This window comes from Bombina bombina, chromosome 5, assembly GCF_027579735.1.
Source record: "Bombina bombina isolate aBomBom1 chromosome 5, aBomBom1.pri, whole genome shotgun sequence".
NCBI lineage: Eukaryota > Metazoa > Chordata > Amphibia > Anura > Bombinatoridae > Bombina > Bombina bombina.
The window spans coordinates 293,480,716-293,496,316 of record NC_069503.1 but is presented as its reverse complement, the minus strand read 5'-3'; the positions used below and the strand labels follow the sequence as shown (position 1 = coordinate 293,496,316).

The following is a 15,601-nucleotide window of genomic DNA, read 5'->3' as shown; positions in this document are numbered from 1 at the left end:
ACATATTTTTGTTCCTTATAGACCATAACTGAATTCTCAAAGAATGTGTCCCTGGTTTGTCAATGTCATCTTTTTTTCTTTCCAGTGATTTTATGAGTTAATTTTCTAGACTATACCCAATTATAGATTACAGTAAATGTTATCAATTACAGAATAACTACGTTCTGTGTCTGAATTAAAACAAAAAGTTTGCTGAACAGGGCCTGTATAGTGTTTTATTTTGCGAATCAGGACAAGTAGATTGTCACCAGGGACAAATAGATTGGGCTCTCGCTTTAGTCCATTGGACAAGTAGATTTTTAAAAATGTCCACACCCCTGAAAGGGATTATCTATCTTTTTAAACAACAATAATTCTGGTGTTGACTGTCCTTTAAAATAGTATGCTCTATCTGAATCATGAAAGTTTAATTTTGACTCGACTATTCCTTTAAATAAATAAAACTCCTGGTCCAAATGCATCCAAAGCATATTAAAAAGCAGTGCCTGATACCAGACACCTGTTTCTAAGGCAAATACAATACAGGTAGCCCTCAGTTTTCGCCGGGGTTAGGTTCCAGAAGGAATGGTTGTAAATCGAAACCGTTGTAAATTAAAACCCAGTTTATAATGTACGTCAATGGGAAGTGAGGGAGATAGGTTCCAGGCCCCTATCAAAATTGTCATAAGTAACACCTAATACATTATTTTTAAAGCTTTGAAATGAAGACATTAAATGCTAAGCAGCATTATAAACCTAATAAAATAATCACACAACACAGAATATATAATTAAACTAAGTTAAATGAACAAAAACATTTGCTAAACAGCATTATAAACCTAATAAAATAATTACACAACACAGACTTCACTTGCATTTTTCTGCAAACAGTTCTTTCTATGCATTCCAATCTGGACTGATTTATAGACAGGAAGATATTGTTCCTTTGAAATCTGCTCGATAGCTCAGGTCTGGTTAAACTGATTAATTTCAGCTTGCTTGGCTTTGCTGCAACACAAGCGGACAGCTCCACCTACTGGCTATTTTAATAAATGCACTGCTTCTCAATGCTTTTCAATAGCAGTCACATGACTAAAAAAAAGGTTGTTATTCTGAAACGGTGTAAATTGAACCGTTGTAAAATGAGGGCCACCTGTATTAACATGTATAAAAGGGCATAAAAGCTAGAAAAGAAAGCATAATCCTCCCACATATTACTTTCTGGCAAGACATTACCTTTAATATATTGCTGATATTGCTAATGTTAAATAGGTAGGCATTATTGTCAGGTCACATGACAAGGTTTTTATTATTAAAAAAAACAGGGCTCAGAGAGGATCAGTGATGATTTACCTTGAAAGACTTTTTGTTGTTCTTTTAATCTCCTCTACCATGTTACTATAACAAAAATACTGACATATGAGGATATGAACTGTCTCCAAATAGCTTAAAGGGACAGCATCAACAAGATGCAATACATTGTCACCTAATTGTTTATATTTTTTATTTTTGGAATGAAAATTCAAACATTAGCCAAATGGAAATAATTTCAAAATATATTGCTAAAGTGTCAGCTAAATAACTACAAAATTCACAGTTAAAGGCCCATATTTATCAAGCTCCGTACGGAGCTTGAAGGGCTGCTGCTTCATAACCCTGTCCGCCTGCTCTGAGCAGGCGGACAAGAATCGCCGTAAATCAAACCGATCGAATACGAACAGGTTGATTGACACCTCCCTGCTGGCAGCCGATTGGCCGCGAGTCAGCTGGGGACGGGGTTGCACCAGCAGCTTTTGTGAGCTGCTGGTGCAATGTTAAATACGGAGAGCGTATTGCTCTCCGCATTTAGCGAGGTCTTGCGGACCTGATCCGCACTGTCGGATCAGGTCCGCAAGACCTTTGATAAATAGGGGCCAAAGTGTTAATTGTTACACTAATTTCAGTAACCAAAAGGTAACAGAATGAATTATTTATAATACGGTCTGAAAGAAAACATTTCCAATTCAATGCTCCAACTGGTAATATTGGACGATTTTCTTGCAGTTCTGCTCTGGGTGAAAATATCAACAGATAAATCATCTTATTGCTACATAATGACCCAATGGGAATATGGAAAGATTAGCTAAAATATTCTTTACAGAAAATCTATATAACCCCATAAAATTACAGTTACAAAACATTTATTAAACATATCATGACTATATGGTAGGTAGCATATATTAAAAATGTTTAATTTTGCTTTATGAGATATATTTGAGCTATTTTTTATACAACTCATTATTCCTTAGATAAGGCTTAGACATTATATAACGTAAATACAAATATAACTAAAACTATTCTTTCCACCCTAATAAATCATCTATTTAGAGAAAAATGAAAATACAATTAAAACATGAGCTTATTTAAAAATTCTTTATACAAGACGGTAAAATAGAAATTTACCTTTGTAGGAATTCTGAAGTTTTCTACTGGACTGAGATCATGTATGTTATCCTGTGGACTTTTTGGACCCTTAAAAAAAAAAAAAAACACATGTATAAAGTGATATTAGAGAGGAAACAATAAAACAAACATAAGCCTAACATAAGTAATTCAAATAGTAGCTATTGACTTATAAACAGAATAATCAGCAATAAGGAAAATATGTGCAGACGTTTAATCCTAACTATTAACCTCTAAACCGCCACATACCCACCACAAGTACTATCCTATTAATCTGTATGCCACCACATACCCACCGCAATCAACTAACTATAAACCCCTATCTTATTAAATATAAAGCCCTATGCCGCAATATACCCACCACAATCAACTAGCTATAAACCCCTATGCCCCCACATACCCCCCGGCAATAAACTATTAACCCCTATTTTGCCATAAATCCACCGCAATAAATTATTAACCCCTATGTCGCTATCTATACCCCCCAATCATCTAACTATTAACCCCTATGCTGGTATATACCCCAAACGCAAACTAACCCAACCCCCTTCTAAACTAACCCCCCCTCTACACTAATTCCACAAAAGACAACAACAAAAAATACAGTATAAAATAAATAAAAAAACACTAAGCTACATGCCCCATAAAATAAAAAAACACCCAAATTTAAAAAAAAAAACCTAAACTCTAAACACTAAAATAAATTACAATAGCCCTTAAAAGAACTTTTTTTTAAAATTTAAATTCTAATCATCCAATAGAAAAGAATTAGAATTGAAAAAATGTATTGCTATTGGCTGAATAAAATCAGCCAATAGGGATTTACTGATTTTAAATCAGCCAATCGGAATTAAGTGGTATCCCTATATATTGGGGCTCCGCGCTTCCGGGATTTTAGTGTGCGGCGACGACGCCATGGAGAGGAGGGCTCCCCAAAGAGAGCTGAAGAACAGAAGATTGTTTAACAGAGGCAGCGGAAGAGGCCACGGAAGTCCGCCTCCGCAAAGATGAGCCCCCGCACTTGGAGCCTGGATGAAGAGGTCCATGGCGTTGAAGAAGATTGTGAAAAGGAGGCAGTGGAAGAGGAAGCGAAAGTCCACCTCCGCTGCCACAAAGATGGGCCCCTGGCGCCTGGACCTTGAATGAAAAAGGCCCAACGTTGGATCAAGAGGAGTTGGAGTCCCCATCAACTGTAACACTTTTGGGGTTAGATAAGGTTTTTTTGAGGTGGGTTTTTTATTTTTAAGAATAGGGTTTGTTATTTTGAATTTGAATTTTGTATGCTATGTTTTTTAAAGTTAGATTTTATTATTTTTGGGGGTGGGGGGTTCCCTTTAAAGTAGATGGGAGTTTTTGTAACCTGTAGCTAAAATCACTTTAGGGCAATGCCCTACAAAAGGCCCTTTAAAGGCTATTGTAATTTATTGTAGTGCTAGAGTTTATGGGGGGTATTTATGGGGCAGATTTATGATTTATAGTATAGGTTATTGTAGCAAGTTATTTTTTGACAGTAGGCAGTTAGCTGGGGCATTCTAGGTATTGAGGCGGACGCAGAGGAAGTGTAGGTTAGGTGTGATGTAGATAGAGTGTGCAGGGAGAATTAGAAAGGCGTGCTAGTGGGAGTATCCTGCACTTTTCTTTGGACACATAGAATAAAGATCTATATGTTCAAAGCAGTGAAGTGAAGGTTGCGAGGAGGGTAGCGGCCATATTTGTCTCGCTAGCTATCAGCTGCCAAAACAACATCGCCTGAGCTAGTTAGTGTAGTTGTAAATCAACTTAGGTTCCAACGGCAATATTTGAAGCGTGCATACACAGAAACTTCAAAATAGGGCACCCCCCGCAGTAAAATGCTGATGAGCGGCGATGTGGGTGATGATGTCACGCTCCCATTGACTTCTATGAGAGAGATATCGTCGCTGGCCAGCATTGCCCGGACACACCCCTTTTTTTAGAATATTTCCACAGACGAGGTCATAGAAGCAGTTTCCGAAGGTCTGTAAATGTTTTGACTATCGGGGCCTTAGATAGAACAATGGAAAATTAACATTTTAGTACCTCTTTGTCAGGCCCCTACTGGGAGCATTATTTTATCTGAATCTTCAGGTTGACGTGATTTTTTTGGTAACCAGAAATTAAGTTCAGAAATGTTCAGTATAGGTGAGGTTACAATAGGCAAAATCAGCTATTGTAAATGATAAAATAAAGTTAAAAGGAGCTACTTGTAAAAAAAAAAAAGTAATACACTACCGTAGGTAAAATAGATCATTGGGAACACTGTAAAAGGGAGAAAATTATAGAGGATAGTGTGATAATGTCAAACACAAATTAAAAACAACAATAATAAGCTTGCCAAGAACAAATATAGATTACTTATTGATGTTAACATCTAGTGTAGAAAAAAAGTGGTACAGATGCATTATCTGTATAATGTGATGAGCTACTGAGCATTTCATATGTATTTATTTTTTTGACCTTCAGAGAAAGCAGTCTGCATGTGTTCATTAGTATGTTAACCATATGGACCAGAAAGTACTGAATCTTCTGAAATATCAAATCTAAAATTAGTATGCCATCTGCCAAATAAATAGGGATTAATTAATGGGTTAGGGCAAAAATACAGCATGTGTAGTCACATACATGGTACAAAATTGTGCAACACAATATTTAGTGTTATTACTGTAGTAAACATTATTAACCCCTTCATGTCGGGGAAGTGCTTAGATCGGAATGAAGTTCCAATGTAAATACTTACTGGAAAAATGAAATCATGCAATCATTGATGCAATTACATGATTTCAAGGCCAGGATTGGATCATGATGGACCCCCAAAGCAGAACACTGTGCAATCTCATCACAGAAACTGTGCTATGTACATTTGTCTGTAGAAAGACCGGCTGTGGCTGTTTTAAAAAAAAAAAAAATTGCCTGCATTTTTAATTTCTGCCTGCAGGTGTCACTGTTTCTTTCTCAGTGTAAATATTTACTACGTTCCTCTCCAATTTCATCCCCCTTCCTGAACTCCTCCAGTGCGGTACAGGGTAACAGCACATTGCAGAAAAGGTAAGTCCGGGCTTAACAAAATGTATTCTAGGAGTCTAGGAGCCAACCAATACACTATTTTTTTTAATAAATGTGTGCTAAATATGTATGTGTGTTATATAGTGGATATATAAAGTATATACACCCCAGTTAAAATGTCAGGTTTCTGTGATGTAAAAAAATGAGACAAAGATAAATAATTTCAGAACTTTTTCCACCTTTAATGTGACCTATAAATGGTACAACTCAATTGAAAAACAAACTGAAATCTTTTAGGTAAAGGCAAATAAAAATAAAAAACTAAAATAATATGGTTGCATAAGTGTGCACACCCTTAAACTAATACTTTGTTGAAGCAACTTTTGATTTTATTACAGCACTCAGTCTTTTTGGGTATGAGTATCAGCATGGCACATTAAGATTTGCCCACTCTTCTTTGCAGAAACACTCCAAATCTGTCAGTTTGCGAGGGCATCTCCTGTGCACAGCCCTCTTCAGATCACCCCACAGATTTTCAATCGGATTCAGGTCTGGGCACTGGCTGGGCCATTCCAAAACTTTAATCTTCTTCTGGTGAAGCCATTCCTTTGTTGATTTGGATGTATGCTATGGGTCGTTATGCTGAAAGATGAAGTTCCTCTTCATGTTCAGCTTTCTAGCAGAAGCCTGAACGTTTTGTGCCAATATTGACTGGTATTTGGAACTGTTCATAATTCCCTCTAGCTTAATTAAGGCCCCAGTTCCAGCTGAAGAAAAACACCCCCAAAGCATGATGCTGCCACCACCATGTTTCACTGTGGGTATGGTGTTCTTTTGGTGATGTGCAGTGTGGTTTTTGCGCCAAACATATCTTTTGGAATTATGGCCAAAAAGTTCAACCTTGGTTTCATCAGACCATAACACATTTTCCCACATGCTTTTGGGAGACTTCAGGTGTGTTTTTGCAAAATGTAGCCTGGCTTGGATGTTTTTCTTCGTAAGAAAAGGCTTTCGTCTTGCCACTCTACCCCATAGCCCAGACATATGAAGAATACGTGAGATTGTTGTCACATGTACCACACAGCCAGTGCTTGACAGATATTCCTGCAGCTCCTTTAATGTTGCTGTAGGCCTCTTGGTAGCCTCCCAGACCAGTTTTCTTCTAGTCTTTTCATCAATTTTGGAGGGACGTCCAGTTCTTGGTAATGTCACTGTTGTGCCATATTTTCTCCACTTGATGATGACTGTCTTCACTGTGTTCCATGGTATATCTAATGCTTTGGAAATTCTTTTGTACCCTTCTCCTGACTGACTGATATCTTTTAACAATGAGATCCCTCTGATGCTTTGGAAGCTCTCTGTGGACCATGGCATTTGCTGTGGGATGCGACTAAGAAAATTTCAGGAAAGACCAACTAGAGCAGCTGAACTTTATTTGGGGTTAATCAGAGGCACTTTAAATGATGGCAGGTGTGTACTGACTCCTATTTAACATGATTTTGAATGTGATTGCTTAATTCTGAACACAGCTACATCCCCAGTTATAAGAGGGTGTGCACGCTTATGCAACCACATTATTTTATTTTATTTTTGTTTTCTTCCCTAAAAGATTTCAGTTTGTTTTTCAATTGAGTTGTACAGTTTATAGGTCACATTAAAAAGGTGGAAAAAGTTCTGAAATTATTTATCTTTGTCTCATTTTTTTGTATATATATATATATATATATATATATATATATATATATATATATATATATATATATATATATATATATATATATATATATATATATATATATATATCTGTGTGTGTCAGGAATGACAATTCCGGCATAATCCCATTATTACTTCCCCCCTGGGGGGAATCATTGCCTAAAGCATTGGTAGAAGGCCGGAATCGTCATTTCTGACGTCAGCAGAGGCTTGTGACGGGCGGAGGAAGCGCTGGATCGGCTTGCAGAAAGAAAAGGTAAGTATTTTAACAAAAGCAGTGTAATTTAAAAAGTTTGATGAATGAAAGTGCACCTGTTTTTAATAGGATTATTAAAAACCGGGCACTCATTCCTCAAACTTTACATTCACTTTAAAGTAATTTCCAAAGTCTATCTTTATCTGCACTGGTTATTCCAAATACTTAAAAATCCCTGTTTAGGGGGCGTGTCCAAGCTGTGTTCTGGATAGGACGCATTTTCTATGGGCTCCAGAGGTATCAATAATAATCCGCCGATTATTATCTTTAATCAGCAAGAATAAGCACCCATTATACAAAAGCCCCACGGTGTTAACTACTGTGGCGTTCTATCTTTCTTTTTCTGACTGTTTTCATGACACTGTGGGCCCAGATTGGAGCTTAAAGGCCTAAGGCGGCGGCCTACTATTCCTAGGCATTCACCTCCCCCCCGGGTAGAGCCGGGTGATCAGTGCTGTCAGGGCAATCTGACTTACTGAGTCTCTACGATCAATAACACTAGCTGGACTGAGAGCTGACAAGTTATTTAGCAACATTCTACTCTGACGGGTCTGCTGGAAGGGGAAAATAAATAACTCATGGAGGGAGAGAGCAGCCTAATGCTTTTGGAGGACATCCCGGAAAAACTTGCATCCCTTATGTGCAGGCTTATAGAGTCTGCACCTTACGACTACCTGATAACCCGATTACAGATGGCAGAGGAGGACACAGAGCATCAGAAAGAGCAGTCTGCCAATACATCAGCAGAGTTGGTAACTGAACAGCGCTCTAGCCTAAGTGCTGCAGATGGCGCCGAAATCTCACTCCTCGACAAAGAAAGCACCTGCAACATGTTGGGTAAGAACTATCAAAATCCGCAACCCACACCAAATAAAGCACTCCTCTACACACATACATCCATAGCTGAACTCAAGGACCGGGAGTTGCTCTCTAACACTGAGAGTGCACTGCGCAATCATCAAGCTGATCTACAATGCCGACTACCTGATTGTCCGGTCTCCTTGTTCACTAACCTGATGACTCTGGCTGATTCGCCATCGCACCATGTGGCCTTGTTGACTAAAATGGCGTTTAACATTTACACCCCCTCACTGCGGGCCACTGGGGACACGGATCACCCCCTGATGAGAGACCGACAGCCACCGGATCATTTGCATATATGTATGGGAGACACTTTTCCAAATGCTCAATCACGCGGCACTTTCCTTGCTCTCTGGGGGCACTGTTCCAGCCAAACATGGGTTTTGACATAGGATGAGGGGACTGCTGTATGAAAAGTGCTAACCTTTTGTGTTATTTAATAGTGTGGCACTGCATGTAAGAAATGTTCATAGGTTCCTCCGTTTATTTACTGTTTTCTGGTTTAACACTATCATATTGCAAAGTTTCCGGGCTAAATGATGGTTTTGTATGTGCACTTGTGTAAAACATGGGTATAATATGCAGATGTTACTGCCATTATATAGGGAAACACATCTCTATTACACTGTTGACATTATCGTCACTCATCATTAACTCCTGATATTAAAGGTGGACGAGTAGCAAGTGGAGACGGTCAGCTTCTTTATATATATGCTGAACACTGACTTACTTATGTTAGTGGCGCTCAGGCTGAGCACTCATCTCAGAGCCTCACACGCGACTGGCGGCCGTGGCCGCGGGTGGGGATTTGTACATATAATTGAATATTTGAGCTGCCACTGCCTAAGAGTCACAATGGGAATCTGTCTGTCTCTGTGCCAAACCCCCAGCTATTTTTAGAACCTTGTCTTCCCCATATCATATATCATTTATCAACTTCATGTTCTGCTTATAGTTCACTGCAGTAAAACAAATCACAGGTTGTACAGTTGTGATACCGCAGGACACAATCACTTTGTCTTCTGATCCCAGAATATAAATTTACTCTTTCATACAGGCTTAATCCCCTCCCCACAGCCCTCTGGGACAATCTCCTTACGAGGACCTGTCAGTTATAACTCCAGTCATGCCCATATAGCATCATAGCCCAATCATCTTCACTAATAATACACTTTATTTAAATTTTTTCTGTTGATACAATTAAACAACTACAGCTTTATTATCAAATGTTTTAACTATATTCTTATTGTTCTATATATGTTTAATGTTACCCCAAGTCTCATAACCTCCATATACCAAGGGTCCAAGAGAGACCTGATCCAATCTACAAAGGGGAGAAAATTATGAGGACTTTGACCTGGAGGGTACATATTAAGGTTGCAATGTTGATGTGATATGTAGATTGTCCCGTATATTATATGAATGTACATTCTGTTGTTCTCAATAAAAATTATAAAAAAAAAAAAAAAAAAAAAAAAAAAAAAATTCCCTGTTTAAAGGGCACCAATTGAACAATACACAGAGAGAGATCAAATTATGAATTCAATCAAATTTATTCCTAAATACTCATAGTGAAATTCATACTGGTACTGAATATATAAGATAGTGAATGCAACATAAAATTAAATAACATAACAAAAAAATCCTAAATAACTAAACAGTAGGCAAGGTATGTGTGCTGTTCAAGTGACCGGTCACCGAGAAACATACTGGGGGGGGGGGGGGGGTAGAGAGAGCTGGACTCCCGGGAGTGTAGAAAAACTGATCCTGCATTTCCTAAATCCTTATAATAAGAAAAGGATATTTCTCCAAAGTTCAGGATGTCTTAACATATTTTATCAGTTCTATGGTCAGAACTCCCTTCTATGTCCATATATGTAATATGTTAAATCGGAACTTAGTAATTATGGCCACCGTAAGATTAAACCCTTTTTGTAAGCATAAATAAAGTCCCAAAGTTTGCTTATCCTCCAGACTTTATAGGGTGTCCCAACTGAAGGCGGAACTAAAGTGTTCACTTATTAAGCTATTGCGAAAAAAAGAGGACAGCATACCTGTGCATTTAAAGTTGCGGCCTATGGCAATATGTAAGCTGTTGGTTGTTCATGCTACCCACGTTTGACTCTCCAAGGATGACAATGTATTACTCCATACACATATCTCGGTCAGCCGGTCCTCTGCGGGAATAACATTTTAACTCCATACTCACAAACTTCAGCCTGTTTTGCCTTGTAATGGTTCTGTCGTTGCAATGTTATCTTGAGGGTTAATCTTGGTGCCTATATGCTCCACAGTCACAGAAAGGATCAGCTCCGGTATCCAAAAAAGCAACAAAAAGACAGGGGGTCAGCTGATACCCCTGTGGTAGTAAGAACAACTCGCTACGCGCGTTTCACCCTGCACTGTCTGTGCATCGTGGGCTTCTTCTGGCGTGTAATGGCTATGGCTGTATGACGGGTTTATATCCTTTGATTTGAGACGCCCTCTTTTGTGAAATAACTTTATTCAATACATTGCTGCTACAACTTAACAGTAATTGCTAAAATGTTCTCGCCTAACAATCTTAACCTATTTACATTTCGTATTTGTTATTTTAAATTAATCTATATTGATCTCTCAATGTGAAAACAGAATCTATGTTTCTAATACAACAGTTCATACACGTTCAATTAATTATTTGTCAGTTATTATTTAATAATTTTAAACAAATACATGACCTTCCTTCAACCACTCAATATGAAGGAATTAGTAATCATTTAATTTCTCAAGAGAATTTTATAGGACTTTCTATACACTTGTGTTTTGGACACACCTTGTGAAATTAATTATTTAAAAAAAAAATTGAATTAAGTGATTTTCGTTTCTCCTGTTTTATTTATATTATTTCTTCTATCTAACTGCACCATCACTCTGTAAAGACTTGTATAAACAGAGTGCTGAGGTTCACTTTTTTTCCAATTGAGATTGGAGCTGTAAGTCTTTTATACTGTAAATATATATATATACAGGTATATCCCACTCATACAGCGGGTTAGGGACCGGAGACCCGCTGTAAAGTGGAAATCGCCTTAAAGTGAAACAAGGCAGTTTTAGCTTTCTTTTCAATGTTTAAAATCTTGAAAACATGTTTGAACTAACTTATATTATGGGTGCAATAGTGCTACGTTTAGTTTAACACTAGCACAGCACAGTATTCAATTAGTATTTAATAAATACTGTACCTGTAAAATAGTGACAATTACTGTAGTAAAATTTTCCAGACTATAACACTGAGACACAGATTGCACTGTAATGCTATAAACAGAGTGAACTAAGCATAACAAAATGGTGCCAGACACTTTTCTCACAATCTCACGAAGATTACAGCACTGTTTCAAAATCCTTGGAGGTTGAACTTCAGCTCCACAAAGCACTGTATTAGCGAATCGCTGTAAAGTGAAGCGCTGTAAAAAGTGAGGTATACCTGTATATGTGTGTGTGTGTGTGTGTGTGTGTGTGTGTGTGTGTGTGTGTGTGTGTGTGTGTGTGTGTGTATCCTTTAAAAAAAAAAATGTATCAAGTAATGCATCTACAAATATCCCAGTAGACTTTAAAGATCAGTTGAAATTCAAGCTTTTCAGCTTTTCTACAAGATTGTGATCAACCCCTATGCCCACTGCAGAAAAACACACAACTCCAGATCAGCAATAGAATTCAAGTAAAAATCTAGAATAATTAGTTACCACTCGTAAATATAGATATCCAGCAATGAGAGAACCATGGAACCGCCTGGTTTAATAGGTTGCTAAGCAGAGGGACTAGATATTGTAGTTGATTATGGTGTATACTATTTAGGCACTATGAGAGTATGTAACAGGTCCTGTGATATTTGTACTTAGAGTGTCTAGAGATGTAGCACGCTCACAAGTGAAAAACCCTTGTAACAAACATTAAACTAAAGTGGAAACATGATTTGCTCCACCACTTCGACCGCTGGTAGCGAGGCCCACCCTGAACCACCTCATGAGATAGAGTTTATGAGCGCGTATCTAACTATCTGGGCCGTGTGCTATACTAGTGTTGCATTGTGAGTGCTTCAAGCTGTAGGATGTATGTGAGATAACTTTTGCAACTAGGGATGCTGATTCTGTAGCTAGGCATGGCAACCCATATAAAAACTGCTCAAATATGCCAGGCTTGCATAAAACCTCAAAAAATATTTCTAACCGGAATAGACTCTAAGTTAAACATAAGATAACTATTGCAAACAGAACAAAGATGTAGGTAGTATACATACAGGCTATTGCACCCTAAACACCTCATTAAGGGAAACTTATAATCACATTTCTCTTCACGATCTAGGGTGTATGTGAGAGAGCTTGTTACAATTAGCCATGCGAACGCTGTATCTAAACATATCACTATGCACATAGGCTAGACGGGTAAAATCCCTTAAAAATATATTTAGTAGGAATATACTCTAATTAATACATGAAATAGCTATTACAAACGAAACATAAAGTTAGGCAGTAAACATAGAGGCCTCCAGTTATCAACGTATCTACTTTACCTGCCTTCGCCGGCCCAATACGCCCGCCTAAGCTCGCCTACCATCGCCGCAGCGGACCTGAAAAATCTCGCCAAAGTTATAAATAAAGCTGTCAAAAAGCCGCGCACCAAGTAAGGGGCGATGAGCAGCGGACTGTGATAGTTATCACTCATCCGATCTCGCTGCTCTTCGGCTTTTTGACAGCTTTATTGACAACACCCACACTAACTACACTGTTCTACCCCCTATACCGGCGCCCCCGGAGCCCCCCGCAACTAAATAAAGTTATTAACCCCTAAACTGCCGCTCCTAGACCCCGCCGCAACTCTTATAAATGTATTAACCCCTAAACCGCCGCTCCCAAACACCGCCGCCACCTACATTATACCTAGTAACCCCTATCCTGCCCCCCCTATACCGCCGCCACCTATAATAAAGTTATTAACCCCTATCCTACGGATCCCAGACCCCGCTGCAACTAAATAGTTTAACCCCTAAACCGCCGCAACCTATATTAAACTTATTAACCCCTAATCTGCCCCCCCCTACACCGTCGCCACCTATAATAAATTTATTAACCCCTATCCGCCCCCCCCTACACCGCCGCCACTGTAATAAAATTATTAACCCCTAAGCCTAAGTCTAACACTAACCCTAACACCCCCCTAACTTAAATATTAAATAAATCTAAATAATATTTCTCTTATTAACTAAATTAATCTTATTTAAAACTAAATACTTACCTTTAAAATAAACCCTAATATAGCTACAATATAACTAATAATTATATTGTAGCTATCTTAGGATTTATTTTTATTTTACAGGCAACTTTCAATTTATTTTAACTAGGTACAATAGCTATTAAATAGTTAATAACTATTTAATAGCTACCTAGTTAAAATAAAGAGAAATTTACCTGTAAAATAAAAACTAACCTAAGTTACAATTACACCTAACACTACACTATACTTTAATAAATTATTCCTATTTAAAACTAAATACTTACCTGTAAAATAAACCCTAAGATAGCTACAATGTAATTAATAATTACATTGTAGCTATTTTAGGATTTATATTTATTTTACAGGTAACTTTGTATTTATTTTAGCTAGTTAGAATAGTTATTAAATAGTTATTAACTATTTAATAACTACCTAGCTAAAAGAAATACAAAATTACCTGTAAAATAAGTCCTAACCTAAGTTACAATTAAACCTAACACTACACTATCATTAAATTAATTAAATAAATTACCTACAATTCAATTCAATTAAATAAACTAACTAAAGTACAAAAAAAAAAAAGCTAAGTTACAAAAAATAAAAAAAATAAGTTACAAACATTTAAAAAATATTACAACAATTTTAAACTACTTACACCTAATCTAAGCCCCCTAATAAAATAACAATGCCCCCAAAATAAAAAAAATGCCCTACCCTATTCTACATTAAAAACTCTAACACAAACCCCCCTTAAATAAACCTAACACTACCCCCCTGAAGATCATCCTACCTTTAGCCGTCTTCAGCCAGCCGACCCACCGATGGAACTGAAGAAGAGATCCGGAGCGGCAGAAGTCTTCCATCGGATTGAAGTCATCATCCAAGGGGCACTGAAGAGGTCTTCCATCCGATTGAAGTCATCATCCAAGGGGCGCTGAAGAGGTCTTCCATCCGATTGAAGTCTTCATCCAAGCGGCGTCTTCAATCTTCATCCAGATTGAAGACGTCCCTTGGATGAAGACTTCAATCGGATGGAAGACCTCTTCAGCGCCCCTTGGATGATGACTTCTGCCGCTCCGGATCTCTTCTTCAGTTCCATCGGTGGGTCGGCTGGCTGAAGACAGCTAAAGGTAGGATGATCTTCAGGGGGGTAGTGTTAGGTTTATTTAAGGGGGGGTTTGGGTTAGAGTAGGGGTATGTGGGTGGTGGGTTTTAATGTTGGGGGGGTTGTATTTTTATTTTACAGGCAAAAGAGCTGTTTTCTTTGGGGCATGCCCCGCAAAAGGCCCTTTTAAGGGCTGGTAAGGTAATAGAGCTGGTAACTTTTTAATGTAGAATAGGGTAGGGAATTTTTTTTATTTTGGGGGCTTTGTTATTTTATTAGGGGGCTTAGATTAGGTGTAAGTAGCTTAAAATTGTTGTAATATTTTTTAAATGTTTGTAACTTATTTTTTTTATTTTTTGTAACTTAGCTTTTTTTATTTTTTGTACTTTAGTTAGTTTATTTAATTGAATTTAATTGTAGTTATTTGTAGGTAATTTATTTAATTAATTTAATGATAGTGTAGTGTTAGGTTTAATTGTAACTTAGGTTAGGATTTATTTTACAGGTAATTTTGTATTTCTTTTAGCTAGGTAGTTATTAAATAGTTAATAACTATTTAATAACTATTCTAACTAGCTAAAATAAATACAAAGTTACCTGTAAAATAAATATAAATCCTAAAATAGCTACAATGTAATTATTAATTACATTGTAGCTATCTTAGGGTTTATTTTACAGGTAAGTATTTAGTTTTAAATAGGAATAATTTATTAAAGTATGTGTAGTGTTAGGTGTAATTGTAACTTAGGTTAGTTTTTATTTTACAGGTACATTTCTCTTTATTTTAACTAGGTAGCTATTAAATAGTTAATAACTATTTAATAGCTATTGTACCTAGTTAAAATAAATTGAAAGTTGCCTGTAAAATAAAAATAAATCCTAAGATAGCTACAATATAATTATTAGTTATATTGTAGCTATATAAGGGTTTATTTTAAAGGTAAGTATTTAGTTTTAAATAGGATTAATTTAGT

General features: G+C 37.2%; 1 protein-coding gene across 1 annotated transcript in view; it reads right to left on the bottom strand.

Moving 5' to 3' along the window:
* Nucleotides 1-15,601, bottom strand: part of VPS50 (VPS50 subunit of EARP/GARPII complex) — a 994,344-nt gene that overhangs the window by 973,977 nt on the left and 4,766 nt on the right. The window contains exon 2 of the mRNA XM_053714049.1: nucleotides 2,422-2,490. Within this exon, the coding sequence (XP_053570024.1) occupies nucleotides 2,422-2,490 (69 nt within the window). The remainder of the gene's footprint in view (nucleotides 1-2,421; nucleotides 2,491-15,601) is intronic.